This window comes from Rhinoderma darwinii, chromosome 12 (genome assembly GCF_050947455.1).
Source record: "Rhinoderma darwinii isolate aRhiDar2 chromosome 12, aRhiDar2.hap1, whole genome shotgun sequence".
NCBI lineage: Eukaryota > Metazoa > Chordata > Amphibia > Anura > Rhinodermatidae > Rhinoderma > Rhinoderma darwinii.
This window is the reverse complement of record NC_134698.1, coordinates 76,580,697-76,597,503: the sequence shown is the minus strand read 5'-3', so window position 1 is coordinate 76,597,503 and position 16,807 is coordinate 76,580,697. Positions and strand designations below refer to the sequence as shown.

Below are 16,807 nucleotides of genomic sequence, written 5' to 3'. Positions count from 1 at the left end.
CCGTAAATCAGAATTGGTGCAAAGGAGTGAAGTCATGAGTTGGGGGTATAGTCTATAATGGCCATATATAACTGTCCAGGCTCCTCGACTGTTCTCCAGGTCCGGGTGGTGCGGAGCATCTTTAACCACCTTGCGCCACCATGATCTGTCTCTAGATTGTAAGCTCCTGTGAGCAGAATGGTCAGTGCCATTTTGTACTTGTATGTGATGTGTATTTATTAACCCTTCCCACAGAACTGTTACAATGTTGGCACATTAAAATAAATTTCATGTTGATAACGCTGAGTCTTGTATGTGACGATCTCATCACTTCCCATCCCCAGGTGGGCAGCGCACCAGGACATGTTGGAAGTAGCCGGCTCTTAAAGGGGAGGTCCAGTTACTACTGAACGTCAAGTAAATATTTCCTGCAGGATATTGTACTGAAACGCTTACCCATAGAGCAGGCCTGGCATGAAACATTGTATGAGGAGAGCGCAGGGGCTGTGCATTACTATGAAGCCCGGGTGACTCATCTAGATTTGATCTGAACAACTGAGTCACGTGTAACAGTCTGTGGCAGTGAATCCCTAGTAACTAAACTTTTCAATGTGGTCGTCAGGCAGCGTATCCTTAGAGACCAGTCTGTCTCAGATTACACAGGTCGTGTCTAGAAACATTCCTAATAATAATAATAAAAGTGGTGCAATGTAATCTTCATGTAATACCGGGGACTTTTGGTATTAAGATTCATCAAAAAAAAAAAACAGCCTGGTCTTGGTGATTTCTTTTCATCATTTAATGGTGTTTCAGTGTGTGATTATATATATTTTTTTTTATTCATCGCACAATTCGCACTGTAAGAACCACCACAAAAGTGTATTGGTTTCCCATTACCTGAACAGTGCATTGTGGGAGCTCATAAGGGGGAATTTGGGGGTACGCAGGTGCCAAACAAACTAATCTGCTCAGGCCTAACTATATACAGGGCAGCAAACAATCCATTACAAAGCTAGGCTTTACCTGGAGCAGTTACACGCGGCTGGGCTGTTAAGTCACATGTCTGACAGCAGTTCGGCTTCACCCTGTTGTCAGTTTCCAAGGGCAACCAGGAGAATTTCAAAAAGTCTCTTATCTCTACATCTCCGGTAGCTGCTGGGACTGATTGATGGACAAGACCTCAGACCGCAGAGTGCATCCATCTTCCACAACTGGTAATAAGCTTCCAAGTGAGCCGGGGGTTGTGGGTGCGCACAAATATACACACACGGGTGATTTTACTGCAGATATGTTTATTTCAGTACGGTAGCGCTTAGTTACAGATTTAGTGAAATTACTCAATACATTCATTGGCCAATGCAGGCTATAACCAGCAAGTAGAAAACACTGGTAAACCTCTGCTAGCAGAGGGGGTCGACGACATCGAAGTCTGTTGCTGGCAGTCACAGGGTTAAAAAACATCTTAAAAAAAAAATAAGCAATAGCTGAGGTCACACTTGGGCCAATACCTAAAAATGAGGGGAGCCTGAAGTATTCACCACAGCCAATCAGATCACTACTCTTAAAAAACACTAAGTAGGAGCACTGGTATCTGATTGGTTGCTATAAGACTCCTCCCTTTCCTTGTGCCAATTAAAGTAGGCCAATTTTCTGCATTATAAAGGCCGCCATCTTGTAGATAAATATTGAACAGGCCACAGACTACTCGATCCTTCACGGCAGCCGCGTTCTTGTGTCAAAATGGCGGCCACCACTGTAGGTACCAGATAAGTGGAACAGGAACATTAAACTGGCCTAAAATACCGTGAAATTAAAAACATAGTAATTCACAATCGTACAATTTATTTTTTTAACCAATCAGGAGAGGAAGGACCATGAAAGAGGGAGGGGGTGCAGACTAACGACCCGAACTAACCGCATCATAAGGATCCATTAAGCTTGTGGTCAGGCCGGGACTTGCAGCCGGAGAGTATTGAATACAAACAGTATAAGTCTGGGTTCACATGTCGCTTTTTTTTGTAGCATCCCGTGGGAAAACCAAAACCGTTTCAGCATGAATTTTGCCACAAAACTGCAGAGATTTGCTGCAAATCATGGCAAACCCACACTTGGTCTGCGGCGAGTGAACCCCGACTTACTGCCGCCTGAATGGCCTCATCATTCCACGCGCACCGCGGTCTCACATCCCAGCGCAACAATCAGAAGACAAAACAAAAACAACCTGTGCAATAATTAGTTAATTTGTCAGCCCCCTTTTAAATTAGAAACTTATTTCAGCTGCTGGTACCCGCACTGGTAGCGCTGCGGCAGACGCCATGTGTCAGAGCAAAAAAAAAAGTTTGATTCGTGGCTGCACGGCCATTACCGCTCCACGCGCACACCATGTCGGACTAGGACTAGAAAACACTAAACCAGAGTGGAGCTCCGCCTATTACAAAAAGCAAGACCCCCAAATCCTTGATGTTGTTTCACACGACCACATTAACGTCCGTAATTGACGGAACGTATTTCGGCCGGAAGTCCCGGACCGAACTCAGTGCAGGGAGCCGGGATCCTAGCATCATAGTTATGTACGACGCTAGGAGTCCCTGCCTCTCCGTAGAACTGCTGTCCCGTACTGAAAACATGATTACAGTACGGGACAGTTGTCCTGCAGCGAGGCAGGGACTCCTAGCATCGTACATAAGTATGATGCTAGGAGCCCGGCTCCCTGCACTGTGTTCGGTCCGGGACTTCCGGCAGAAATACGCCCGTCCATTACGGACGTTAATGTGGTCGTGTGAACCCAGCCTTAGGCCTTTTTCATTTAATGGTCTATGCAGTGCGGGGGGGGGGGGGGACGGACGGGGGGTGCTAACTGGAAAACAAATAAGCTGCTGTTGACTGATCCCATTCTTTGCTTTTTCTAGGGGTGAGAATGTACGTAATTAATTCAAGGAACACTGTAGCGGACGGGTCTTAGGGCACCTGCACAACATAATCTAATAGATTTAAGATATACCAAGAACAGTTAGAAGCAGCTTGTTGATGGTTTCCATTAGCAGTAAATTCTACACTGGGGGAAAAAATACTACTAATGAAACCAGCAGGAAAGGTGAAGAAATATTGTAAGGAAGTAGACATTTTTATAGCCAATATTAGGGGAAGGTGGAGCTTCCAGTATGACAGGACGGATTAAAAATCAGTGCAAGTTATAATCTAGAATCGGAGACTACGCAGCCCATTGGGCAGAACACAGCAGAGGTCCTCCTCCCAAATATTTACCGAGGTGGTAAACTGTATGACAGCTTCATCTCCTGTTTACCTCAGATATGAGTCAGGCCTGTCAGCCTGGTTGCTAGGGAGCCACTGCCTAACTACTGTATTCCCAATGGTATAGTCAGGCAGCACATCCATAGCAACCAGGGTCTCCTGACAGGAAACTGGTTCACCAGATTTTTATTTTTTTTTGTGCAAAAATATTGGCGAATCCTGCTCCCGGATACATTATTGAATCAATATTGTCCAAGAGGGAATATTCTGTAACTTCACAAGCCCCCCCCCCCAGTGCAAATATTAAGTGCCCTATTTGGTAAGACCCCCCTGTAACCCACCAGTCTGTGATAATTCAAAAAGCCATACCACCAGTGTCTGCAGAGATAAACCCACACTCACGAGAGGTGCCCCATTGATAAGGCGCAGCGCACGCGCAACCCCCCCCCCCCCCAAAAAAATAAAATAAACCTGCACCTAGGCCTCTAATGCAGTCCATCACCGGCGTGTAGAATAGGCAGAATACATTTTAATTGGGAGGTACTTTGTGGCTCATACCTCCCCCCAAAGTCCCTAATCAAAAGAACTGCACAACCAATATAGACATTTATCTGCTGCACCCAGTAGAACGCATGAGAATTTGAACTATCACCCCCCTCATGCTATCAGCTGACATGAAGGCGGCCATTGTACAGACCACACAAAGTAGGAATTGTTCACAGCTCTTGTTTTCAGTGTAAGAATATTTAAGCAGTAAGAAACTTTTTCTAATCAGCTACAAATAGAAAATTGCACCAAGTCGAGGGCGTGGGATTGAAATGAAACAGTTGGATTATAACTCGCGCTATACCCTACACCACCAGCAGAGGGAGACATTTCATAACATGTCAATTAAACTGATGTGATGGCCATGGGAGGAGGAAGAGGAGAGCGGTCATTTGAAGGTAAAGGGGGCATTTTAGGATGTGCCCCATCCAGAGGGGGCACCCTTACAGAATATAGCGATATATGGTTATATGGACCTTCACCAGTCAGTACTTGGCATATACAAGGGCAGTTTACTTTTGGCTGTATGGGAGGCAGAAAAGGTCCAAGAGGACGAACCCCATCATAATGGCAAAAGTAATAGATATCAGTGCATGAGTCCAGGCATGAAGGCTGCACTAAAGCTAAGGGGGGGGGGCATTTATTGCATATCCGCTTTGATTTGTACTAACCCAACGTTTCACAAACTGCACTGAAAGAGCCTACAATTGTTTATTCTATTACAAATGTGCAAGAGATTTAATACAAGAAAAAAAAAAAAAAAAGTCCCCGTATCTTATGACGTTTCGGGGAGTTTACGGCCCGAAAAACGGCTGAAAATAAGCCGTGTGAACATGCCCTAATACTTAAACAGGCTGTTATGGTGACACGTCCCTCCTGCGCAGTCCAGTCTGGCCTCCCTGGATGATGCTGCAGCCCATGTGACCACAGCAGCGGTCACATGGGCTGCAACGTCATCCCAGGAGGCTGGATCAAGAGACTTCTGGGTAAAAAATAAAATTCCCGTAGTTTCGATTTTTGCAGCATAATCACTGCGATTACGCCGCATCACTCTGAATTCAATGGGGATGCGAGTCCCGCAAAAGAAAGCAATGGCAATCAAATAGATCTTTATACATTACCCACTGATTGCGAGAACCGAGGACCTGAACACCCCCCCCCCCCCCCCGCTTCCTTACTGCTCGACAACATTAAAGGAGGAGCTTGAATGGGAGCGGCAGTGGAGCATGTGCGGTGCTGCTTCATTGGACGTGTAAGGGACTGATGGAAACAGCCGGGCGCTGTCCCCTGCTGTTTGTCAGTCCTATAGATTTTGAATGGAGCGGCACTGCACATGCTCGACCTCTACGCTCACAATGGGTGGGGTCCCAGCAATCAGAAACTCATCACCTGCGGATATATAAGAGGGTATTCACAGAATCTACAATTAACTTTATGCAGAGGATTTGGCGCTCTGTATCAGGAAAACCGCTCCAACTGCAATAAAGATATTTAAAGAAAATTATTAAAGTGTAACTAAACCTTTAACATGTCAGAAGTTTGGATTGGTGGGGGTCCGAGCACTGAGACCCCCACCAATCTCTAGAACGAAGCACCTGAAGCCCTCGTGTGAGCGCTCAGCCGCTTCGTGTCTGTTCGGCTTTATCCGGAAATAAATGTATCGGAGTACAGGATCAATAGAAAGTCTATGAGCCCGAACTCTGATACATCGGCTTTCCGGAAAAAGCCGAACAGGCACGAAGCTGCTGAGCGCTCACACGAGTACTACAGGTGCTTCGTTCTAGTGATCGGTGGGGGTCTCAGTGCTCGGACCCCCGCCAATCCAAACTTCTGACATGTCACTACAACATGTCATAAGTTTGTCAAACGTTTAGCTGCACTTTAAGAATAGAAATCTGAACCTGGTTGATGTATTACGGTAGTCGGGTTAACATTCATTAAGTATTTCCACTATGAACACGCTGCCTGCAAAGTAGTAGCCATAGCGCCATCTATTACAATAGAAATTTAATATGAAAAAACAAATCAGAGCAGAATTAAGATGGGAAATTCTGAACACCCCTTGGCATTTCGTCACTACTGAAACACAGCGAGTCTCCCCTTCCATGAAGATGCCCAATGGCATTTTACACCAACGACAGGTGTTTTTTTGGAAAAAGAAAAATCCTATAGAGAGGAGTCTCGGTAACTACAACCATAATAACCTCCCCACGACTAGATAAGTCACCATCAACCCCTTTGTAGAATTTCGCTGCCAGGATTTGGTTTGCCGGGACCGGAGAGGGCAGGAGTCAGTCTTTCCGCATGAAACATTTATGTGCAAAAAGAAACAAAAAACGCACGGTTACAGAATTCCTTAAACAAGAGCCGTCGGCTGCCGTTCCGCTCCTGAAGACCTCTCTAGTACCTCAGCAAGTCTTTAGGACGTTCGCATCCAAGACCGGGGTTCAACAGTCTCGAAAAAGGAAAAAGACAAAATACGGAATGTGTATGCGCGAACGTAGCTTTAACGTAAACATAAGGTATTGGACGCGCCTTACTGTGACAGAGCAACGGACGGCCGCAGAAGGTGCACGTGTAACTGTCCGGTCAGTAGGGTCACGCCAGTGTATTTGCTCCACAAGTGAAGAGGATCGGAGTCCCTGACGGCGGTTCGCTCAGTAGAGGGGGGGCCAGCGCGCAGCTGCTGGTCGGACATATTGCGCCATACCATCCAGAGGATTTTGGGGTGGATGATAAACTGAAAGATAAGAGAACGGATGTTAAAATTTAGACAGAAGACACTTCCCAATGCCACAGGGTAACAACTATAAATAAGTGAACATTCCTTCCTCCCATGCTTATAATTTGACTGCAGGAATCCTCGTTGGCAGATTTTGTAACACAAAGTGGATTTTACCATCTTCTGAGGGACACGTCGCAACAGTCTAATGTGTTTCTGAATTAAAGGGGGTTCCAAAAACAGCGCCCCCCCTGTACATAGGTTGTGTCTGGTATTGCAGCTCAGCTTAATGGGGGCGAGCTGTAAAACCATCCAAAAACTGGACAGATGAAGCGATGTTTATTGGAATAAAGAAGCCATGTTTGTCTAATCCTGTACTATGCGGTATTCATAGACACATTGACATTTGGTATTGCATGGCCTCCATTCAAATTGATGAGTGACTAATACACAATTCTGCAGAGGTGAGCTGCTCTAATTGAGGGAGTCCCCACAACGTCCATATACCCCAGTAGACCATACAGCAAGGGTCTGTCCTTTATACATTACATATATAAAATCCCAGTGTGTACGGAGGACATGGCTGGAAAACTCACCTTCCTCTCTCGGCTCTGGTACCCGCCAGTCTGGGCAAGTCATCATCACTGTCATATCGTCTGGGATTGTCAAAAAAGTAAGCTCTCGATCCAAAGCTGTGACTGTTAACCATACCAGCTGGTTCCTGCAGGAAGAAAAAAAATAAGTGGGAGTCACTGGGGTACACAGAAGTGAGGGGGTCCCTGTAGCAAAGATTAAACGGGACCCCCTCATTATGAGAGAGGTGGAGAGAATCACCGTGCGATCAGCCATGAAACACTCACAAGGTTTTGGTTCAGCTTCTTAGCCCGGAAGAAATAAGTCATCAGGCTCATCGGCAGGAACTCGCAGAACAGGAGAAGAATCCCAAAAATGAGATATTCCAGACTATTGGACTCTTCTGTAACAGCCTAGAGGAGACAGCCAGGTTAGAGATTAGAGTCTCCCCTTACGCTACTAAATGTGTTACCCCCCCCCCCCCCTACAGATGTAATTATCATAAATGATCCAAGCGACTTCGTATAACAGGCCTGACAATCATTACCTTAAAGTGATTGGTTCTGACCCATCGGTGGCTTTGAAGTATTTTTATTTCTTTTTTTATACTCTCAAAGGGTTCAAAAGTATTTTGATTAACTTCATAATATATCTTCATAGGGGGTTGGAGGGACACAAAGCTCCAAATACGTATCCATAGAGTTAGTGATCAAATCCTGACTGCCTACAGCTACCACTAGGGGGAGCTCACTGCATACGCATTCATTTTACAGGATTTATTGATAGCCGGTCCTAAGGATAGGCCATCAGATCGGTGGGGGTCTGACTCACAGCACCCTCACAGATCATTCAACTAAAGGGGCCTCTTCGTAGTTTAACAGACACATCCATAGTGGCTATGCCTGCTAAACTATTAAGAGGCCAGGGCGTTTGCGGCTCTGCAGTCAGCTCATGGGTGTTGGGAGTCGGACCCGCACCAATCTTATGTTTCTAGCCTATTCTTAGGATAGGTCATGAATATCAAAGTCCTGTAAAGTGAGTATGCAATGAGCTCCCCCTAGTGGTAGCCCTTTAGTATGACGTATGACTCCATGTCCATGTTTCAAGCAGTCTTGGTGCTGGGGCCCTTTGTCATTTATTATCTCCAGAGAAATTACTCAGTGACTGGTGTGTCTGATCTGAATAATTATGGGGTACTTTATCGCCACTACCCCCTCCATTACTGCCATATACCCTAAACGAGCATATGGAACAGGCTTAAGCAGAGAAGACAGGTTAGAAAACCCCTTAGATAAGTGGCCAAATCTTAAATAGGGAGAACCCCCTGTATATAATCCTATAGATCCAATTACTTACATGATCGGAGACCCCGCTCCAGCCATAGCTGAAGGGACTTGGCTTGTTCTCTGGCTGGATGGAAACCACAACCAAGTTGTACAAGGCTCTTAATATATAGAGAACGCTGATGACGGAGCCAGTTAGAACGGCTTGACTTCCAGAGGTGCCCTAGATAAAAGAAAACAGATCAGGACTCAAAACACACCAACGTATATCGACAGTGAGGTTTCCATCTGCGGGGGGGGGGGGGGGTGGTGTTCCCTTCCTTTAAGAGGCCCATATAAGTTTAAAACCACAGCAGAATTTCTAGTTACATGCAACCCACTACCATCGGGTGACACTTACCTGCGCTTATTTGCTTCAGTTTCATCTGTCTTTTTGCTCCGTTTCGGCCCTACCTGCTTTCCACGAACGCCACTATAGTAAACTAATGGATTAGGACAGTCATGATCAGCGACTCCAGCTTAGCTGCATGGTCTTTTGGATTCCAAAAAGCCATCTAATTTCTTGTTACAGACTCCGGCTACTTATGTCCCTCTCCCATGCTTTACACTGCAGCTCTGCTTGCTCAGATTTCCTGCAGTGCTTGGACACAGCAGCCAGTCAGTACAAGGAGATCTGATTCCCATCAGTCAGGACAGCCTGATTATAAGAGGACATGCAACTAAACCTCCATAGGAGAAGATCATCAAGTAAGCTCTGCTTACAGAATAGGAGGGGCCTCAAGAATGGGGAGGAGCCTAGATATGGCTTTACGGCACAGACTTTGTTCTACGCGTTATATAACTCCACATTGTAGATTTTGTTCAGTTTCACACACCGTTTTAGGCTCTAGTATTTTCCGTGTACTTTGCACGCCGTCGCCAGACGCTTTGAGCATTGTTATATTTTTTTCTTTGACTATATATCGCTAGCGGTATAAACGCTGTTAGTCACCCTATCATGGATAGAAAGGAGAAGTCCCATATAAAAGCTCCTTTATTATTTCCCCTTTAAAGATGGTATGTGCCAAGTCATCAGCGACAATAAAGGCCATGTATGAGAAGGGCTTCCGCCCGGGTGGTTCAGCTTTGCCATAAAACGGGGCATCAAACATTAGGGCAGAAGACCGGATGAGTTACCCCCTTTTTTTGTTGTGCAGGTAAGAGCTGGATCTGATCAGTTGCCATGAGGTCCAGCGGCCCCATGATAACACTGACATACCCTAGCCTTCCTTATACAGACAGCACGAACGCTGCTATAGTTGCTGGATACATACCTTGGATTCTAGGTAGACATACGCAGGAGACATGTTGGCAATCCTATAGGTGTTGTTGGCCAGGGAGATGGAACAGGCAGCAAAAAGACAGTCGCTAAATATCATCCTGATCATCGTGATCCATCCATGCTGCTCATCTGACCAGTTACCGATTAATATGCAAGATAAGTTTACGATTAGGAAGGCAAGACTAGTGAGCAGAAATCCAAAATGTAGAGGGAGCCTGTGAGGAGAAAACAAAGAGTTAAGAAATCTTCCGCCAATTATTTGGATCAATACTAGAAATTGGCCTCTTTCTGAACACTTGTCATTCAGGGTGTGTAGCAATGAGAGTGACAACCCCTATGGGCAGTTTAAAGAGGACCCAGCACTTCTCCTGACATGTCTGTTTTAGTAAATGCTTATATTCCCCCATAATTTTTTTGGAAACATATTTTCTTAGAACTCTGCATTGTGCCATTCCTCTGTTATTCCTCCTAGCAATTTATGAATACATTGACAACTGGGTGTTACCAGTCCCCTTATCCAAGGGGAGTGTCCCTAAACAGTCTGAGAACTGATTGGACAGTGTCAGTCTGCATAGGGACACACCCCCAACTGGTTACAACCAGTTGTCAATGTATTCAGAGATTTGTAGGAGGAGTAACAGAGGAATAGTACAATGCAGAGTTGTAAGAAAAGATGCTCCAGAATGGTTATTTTATGGGAATACAAGTATTTACTAAAACAGACCTGTCAGGAGAGGGAACGGGTCCAATTGCCGCAGAGATGTAAAGCCGGTCAGATGTAGAGATTTTGCCCAGATACAAAGAGCATGTTTTTTTTTTTGCCCACCGTGCTCAAGTGACCCGACAGGATGTCAAAATACCAACATGGAGAGTTTAGCGGAGGGAAGGAAGTAAAAATTGATTTAGTCTGAAAACACATAAAATGAGCGATACAGCTGGTGATCGAGACCGTGTCAAGATGGTTATAGATATATTAAGGCGCCATCAAATCCCTCCCCATGTTTGTTCCCCCTGGGAGATAAGCAGTACACGAAAAGCCAACAGCCACTTCTCTCCTTGTATTGAAATGATAATCACACTCGGTCAAGCGGAATAGTTAAAGTGGCATTGACGTATTCCCGTCTAAGGCCCCGTGCACACGACCGTATTTTTCATCCGTAATTACGGATCCATTCATTTCTATGGGCTACGGACTCTTTTCAGTATTTTTACGGATGGGTGTCCGTGCTGCAGAGATGACCCGTAAAATATATGACATGTCGTGTTCTGGTCTGTAATTACGGCACGGACTCCCCATAGAGTAATTAAGCTTCGATAATTACGTACGGTTACGGATGTGCACCCGTAGCGGTCCGTAGTTACAGCAGCATTGCTAGGCGACGCCAGGTTTCAAATGTGCAACATCTGCAGTTTTTTTTTCTTGCAGATCCGCATATACGGATGCATTATAGACCATATTGGCAGATACCGTGCTGTATATGCGGGTAAGTTGCCGATGACTACGGATCCATATTTGGATCCGAATTGAAGATACGGTCGGTTGCATGGGGCCTAAGACATTTCTGGCATATCCTGTGGATATGCCATAAAGATTTGAAATGTGCGGGTACCAGAGGTGGAAAACAAGGGTCACTCCCATAGAAGCGACTGGAGAGCCGCACATGAACGACCACCCCTCCATTCATTCCTGGCCTGGATGCAGCGGATCTTGGGGGACCAGCACCCATCAGATTTATGGCATATCCACTGGATATGACAAAGGTCATAGATAAGAAAACCCCTTTAAGAAATAAAGACATCAATACAAGAGGTTGGGTGCCGGTTGCAATTTTCTAGGTGCACTGAATACCAGAGACCTGCAGGGGCATCCTCCTGAAAACAGGCCGATCACAGTGCAGCAAAATAAATTTCAACATTCGGACTCCAATTCTAGCAAACATCTTAAAGGGAACCGGTCACGCTGAACAGGCTGTCCAATCTGCAGGAGGAATGTTATAAAGCCAGAGGAGCGGAGGGATATTTAGTCTTACGAATAAACCTACACGATAACCTGTAGTTTATGGGTTAATGCACAAGATGCATATTACGTGCCGCAAAGCAGCAGCGTAACACAGCAACCAGCATAGTCAATGTACACGCTGCAGTATTTTTCTGCTCGTAAATGGACCCGCGGTGCAGATTTTAAAATCCGCAGCATGTCAACTTATCTTGCGCTTCCGCATTGCAATTAGGTGCGGTTTTGATGCGTATTTCCCGCAGCAAAATATGCAACGTGCACATGTGGCCTATTGATATAAATCACTGCTCACTATCTGCTGAAGAGTCCAGTGGGCGGTCTCAAATATGGACAGCCTTCCGAGTAGGAGTGAGCATACATAGATAGCTACCAATCACTGATTAGCACATACCAGTGGGCATCCGCACTCAGCGACTGGTAGCCATGTATGCACATGGCTTAGGGCTGTCAATCAATCAACCAGGAGGGCTGTCAATCAATCGTTGGGACCACCCATTAGACTCTTTAACTGACAGTAGCAACGGTTTAGATGAATAGAGTGCAGGTTATCCTGAAGGTTTTCCTGCAAAGCTACATATCAATCTACTGACCTCATCCTGCTGCCCCCAGATTGAGGATCATGCACCCCATGACAGGTTTCCTTCAAGAAATCTTTATAGAAGAAGAGACAGGAGTCCGTCTGATCTTGGTACTTACTTGTATCTATTGAATTCGGAGGAGCAGCGAGCTTTAAAAATAACCTGTGAAAGAGAAAGAAGAAGAAGTTCACATTAACAGACGTCAGACAAAGCGCAGAAGTGATCAGAGACCTTTAAGTAAATCCAATGGAAGGCTAGGAAACCTTTTGTACAAATGGATCGCCCAAGGAAGACCCATCGCGGGCACAAAGAAGCGGAAATCCTCCGGGATTTTAGTTCTATGGCCATTCGCACCTTTTTGTTGACTGGTTCGGCCACGCTACATAAGAGGGTGGAAGTTACAGCGAGTAGGAACGTACTTAAAAAAAAAAAGGTTAAAGTTTTCTATGAGTCTTATGTCAGGCTCCTTCAAATGGACCATACCATCTTAAACTCACAGGGGGTGCCTCCGGAACAACGTGGACATCTGTTAAAGTCGACCGTACACATTAGATAAAGTTTGGCAGCACCCGATGATCCCAACGTCCCTCACGGTCAGGGGAAGAAAGGACCAGTTGGGAAACCCCTTTAATTCTTCCTGCAGGTGCATCCCCCCCCTCCCTCTGGCGCAGAATGTCAGACATCCAGCGATGTTATACAGGAATTATAAAGATTTTATCTTTTGTGAAATTCGAAATAGCAAGAAAACCTGGAGATCTGATGGATTTCTCACTTTTGACCATTGTTGTTCCAATGTCTTCCAGAAATTAACCATTTGGAGCCCAAAAAAAGGCACCAGTCAAGTGCTTAACGCAAGGCCGTCTACCACGACCGACTACAACCCCCATCATTCAGCCCCTGGAATGCACAATGAGAGTGAGAGGAGGAAAGATCACACCGGAGCGGAGAACCCGGGCGGACGGTGACGTAATAACTGCCAGGGGGGCAAACTGTACCCACAGGGGTAGAGTAATATATAGTTATCGCCAATGACATCCCCCCCCCCCGCCATTAAGAAAAAAATAGAGCTATAACAAGTCAAGTAAACAGCTTCACCCCCCGGCCCGCTTCTTCCCGTTATCCTTTAATCATCCGGATAAACATGACAAAGATAATCTGCGATAATTTGGAGTTAACCTTCTGCGGTGATATAAGACACAGGAGAGGGGGAGGGGAGGGGGTCCATGTAAAGAATGGCCGCCCAATATCCAGATCCCCTATAGGCAAGTCTCCTTGTAGTAACCGCTCAGGCACTGGATTGTATTTGGTCTCGGGGTGAGGAGATATTTCACTTATTCTCTGTTTGAAAGCAAAAACACACATTGCATCTCCAGGTCACCCCTGATATAGCAGAGGCGAATGTGTCAAAGAGGGGGTTCAGACACTTCTCACCTGTCCTATTAGACTATACCACAAAGGGAAGGGGGGGGGGGGGGCGCGTGACTTGAGTTCCGCAGGTATCCTCTGCTTTTTATTAGGAACCCCAGAAGTTTTGTTTTACCTGTAGTCAGAGATATAACGGAAGGGATCCTCCCTCCTCCCCCTCCCCCCATCAGGGACATCTCCACAGGATACGTCATAAAATGTCAGATAGATGCAGGTCCCACCACCTATCTCTAGAAGGGGCCCCCTAAACCCCATTCGACCTCTGCGTTGCGGCTGAAGCGTGTGATTTCCAACCATGAAGAAGAAAACGCGTTTCCGTAACTCCCATACTAGTGAATGACAGTTACGGGAGCAGCGCAGCGACCTCCGCGGTTTTCTTCTTAAGGCTGTGTTAACACTGAGTTTTTTGCAGGAGGAAAATTCCTCCTGCAAAAACTGCTCCAGTAGGTTTTTGCACAGTGGTTTGACAAAAACTCGTCAAAACACTCGTCGAGGGTTTTTTTTTTCCTCTTTCTGACCCCGTTCTAGAGATGGGTGCAGGTCCCAGATCTTTCATATCATAAATATCCATGATGGGAAAACCCTCTTTGGCCCCAAAGCAAAATCTGTAATAAGGACCCCCCTCCCCCCCACACCTGCCATTTATAACACTGGCGTATTACGTAGCAGAGAGCTCTTCGGACCCCCTTATAGCCATGTCCCTGCCCGCACTGGTGGGAACGTCAAACCAAATGAGCCCTTAAATTATTTGAGGTCCTATTCTCTATGCAAAAAGACCACCCGGCTCCGGTCCTGCACCGCCAATCACTATCAGACCTGTGGACATTATATCCATAGTGACCAATGGGTCCAGTCACTGCAGCGGTGACGTTACTATAAACCAACACTGGCAACTGCACGCCCAGGGGCAACACGTGGTCTTCGGGGCCTTCCCTGCAACCCCTCGACTCTCCCTCATCTTTGCACTGTACATCGCTCCATGTTACATAGAGAATGGGGGTCCCGTGCCCCCAGAGGTGGCCATATATGCCGTCACCCCATGTAATACTGAGTGTGACCATTACTCTATTTCGCATACACTTTAATGGAGAATAACAGGGATATGGGGGGGGGGGCATGTGATAAGTGGCCCCTCAGGTCTCAATAAGGGCCACATCCGTGGTTCCCATAACATGGCAGGTTAACCATCACTGCTACAGACGCAACACAAGCCTGATGGGGACCGGACACAACAGGAATATACGGCTACATTTTTTTTTAGGAAGCTGGGGGGGGGGGGGGGGGGGGGGAGAGAATGTAGATTTGACCACAACTTACACTTCAAGATAATGCAGCAAGATACCCTGCACATCTACATCCCATACTATGCCACATGACAAACTCAGCTCTGCTACACGATCACAAATTATAAAAATAAATCCATAGGCTTCGTGATGCTGCACATTTCATATGAAGCCGATTATATTATAGAGGAGAGGTGAACGATTATATAGTAGAGAGATAAAAAAATAAATCAGACGCACTGGATATTATCCCGGAGAGGTGGCGCAGCAGCTGAGGTCCCAGCACAGAGGCTCTTAGAGGATCAATAACAACAACTCGCAGGAAGTCATCACACCCCTGACAAAGCATGAATAAGCACCCTGCAGCTCCACGGTGAGCAAAGAGTTAACCAATGAGGTCACCTATTGCTGCACAGATTTACCTGATGATCATTGAGAATCACGCCCCCTGCAGGCCAAAAGAGCAAACACTACAGAGAACTGAGGTGCAGAGTTAAGTGACGTCACTTACTGCTGCACTGAGAGAAAACAGGAACATAACTGGAAAAAAAAAAATACATGAAAAACCCAAAGAATAATAGACATTAGCACGCCCCCTACAGGCCAGATAGTGAATTGCATTAAAGCTTTGGAATTCGCACAAAAAAATAAATAAATAAGTCAGTGGAGGCATGCAAGGAATAAAGACTATCCTAGGGGAGAGCAACACGCCCCCTTCAGGCCACATGAGGAACAACCGGTGATGTCATCCTCCATTAGAATACAACACTAACTAGAGGGTGCAAAACAAGAAAACACACTAGAGGGAAACAGCACGCCCCCTACAGGCCACAGGGTGAATAAGCACCCCTAAAGTCAGCAGCGAGACGTATAGATTCATCTGGGGTGGGGGGCCCGCGCCCCCTGCAGGCCACAGTAGGAACAAACTTACACATCGCTCCAGTGAATAAAGCGTTAAGCAGCGATTTCACCCCCCCCCCCCCTGCACTGTAGAAAACAAGAACTTGTCGTAAAGGCTAAAGAAAGAGCCATGAGACGATAGCATCCTCTTTTATTCCGGAGACCAGCGCGCCCCCTGCCGTCCCAGAGTAGAATAGCACTCCCTCAGAAAAAAAAAAAAAAAGTGTCAGCAGAGCGGCCACCTACGAGAACTCACCTGTGAAAAATAGAGGTTGAGGAGACACAAGGTGAAGAACTGCAGGCAGACGGGGGAGCAATAGAGGAGCCAGTGAGGGAAAGGCTGCAGAGCATTGGCCTGGGCACAGTTAGAGAGATAGAAGGAGAACAGGACGGTCCTGAAGCCGGCCCAGAGCAGGCACAGGAACAGGAGCAGGCTCTGATAACTAAGCCTCTTCTGTTTATAGTGCAGGAGCAGCCAGAGCTGCACGTAGACCGCCAGGAAGAGAAGGGAGCACAACACCGTGTACAGCACCGTCAGTCCCAGCTCCACTGCCCAGGGGATGGCAGCTTTCATGTTGAGTCAAGCAAGACAGAGCATGTCACTGTGCCTGCCGCTCTCCTCTCCTCCTCTGCAGTTCTCCCTCTCTTCAAAACAACTCCACTGGAAGACATCAGCTGAGCCCGACCATTTGAGGTACTCTGCGACCAGCTGATTGGTGACTCACAGTTCCGCCCATTAACGTTTCTGTGTTCTCATAGGACGCCGGGTCTGTCAATCATTATAACAAGGACCTGCCTCCCCAGAGCATGGATAGTGCTAAGAACGGATTGGACGATGGCGACTCCGCCCAGCAGAGATAAAGGATGTGATAGGTTATGTAGAACGCCTGTCACTCCTTTGTCTGCGCTTACGATCCGCCCACCGCCG

General features: G+C 46.4%; 1 protein-coding gene across 1 annotated transcript; it reads right to left on the bottom strand.

Annotated features, from left to right (window-relative positions):
- Positions 1–5,577: 5,577 nt before the first annotated feature.
- Positions 5,578–16,618, bottom strand: GPR137C (G protein-coupled receptor 137C). The gene is made up of 7 exons (XM_075843444.1): positions 16,136–16,618; positions 12,390–12,433; positions 9,669–9,891; positions 8,429–8,578; positions 7,360–7,485; positions 7,096–7,220; positions 5,578–6,517 (listed from the first exon to the last, which is right to left on the bottom strand). Exons 1-7 carry the CDS (start codon positions 16,451–16,453, stop codon positions 6,376–6,378), a joined length of 1,128 nt encoding a protein of 375 aa, XP_075699559.1. The 5' UTR covers positions 16,454–16,618; the 3' UTR covers positions 5,578–6,375.
- Between the last annotated feature and the right edge of the window lie 189 nt (positions 16,619–16,807).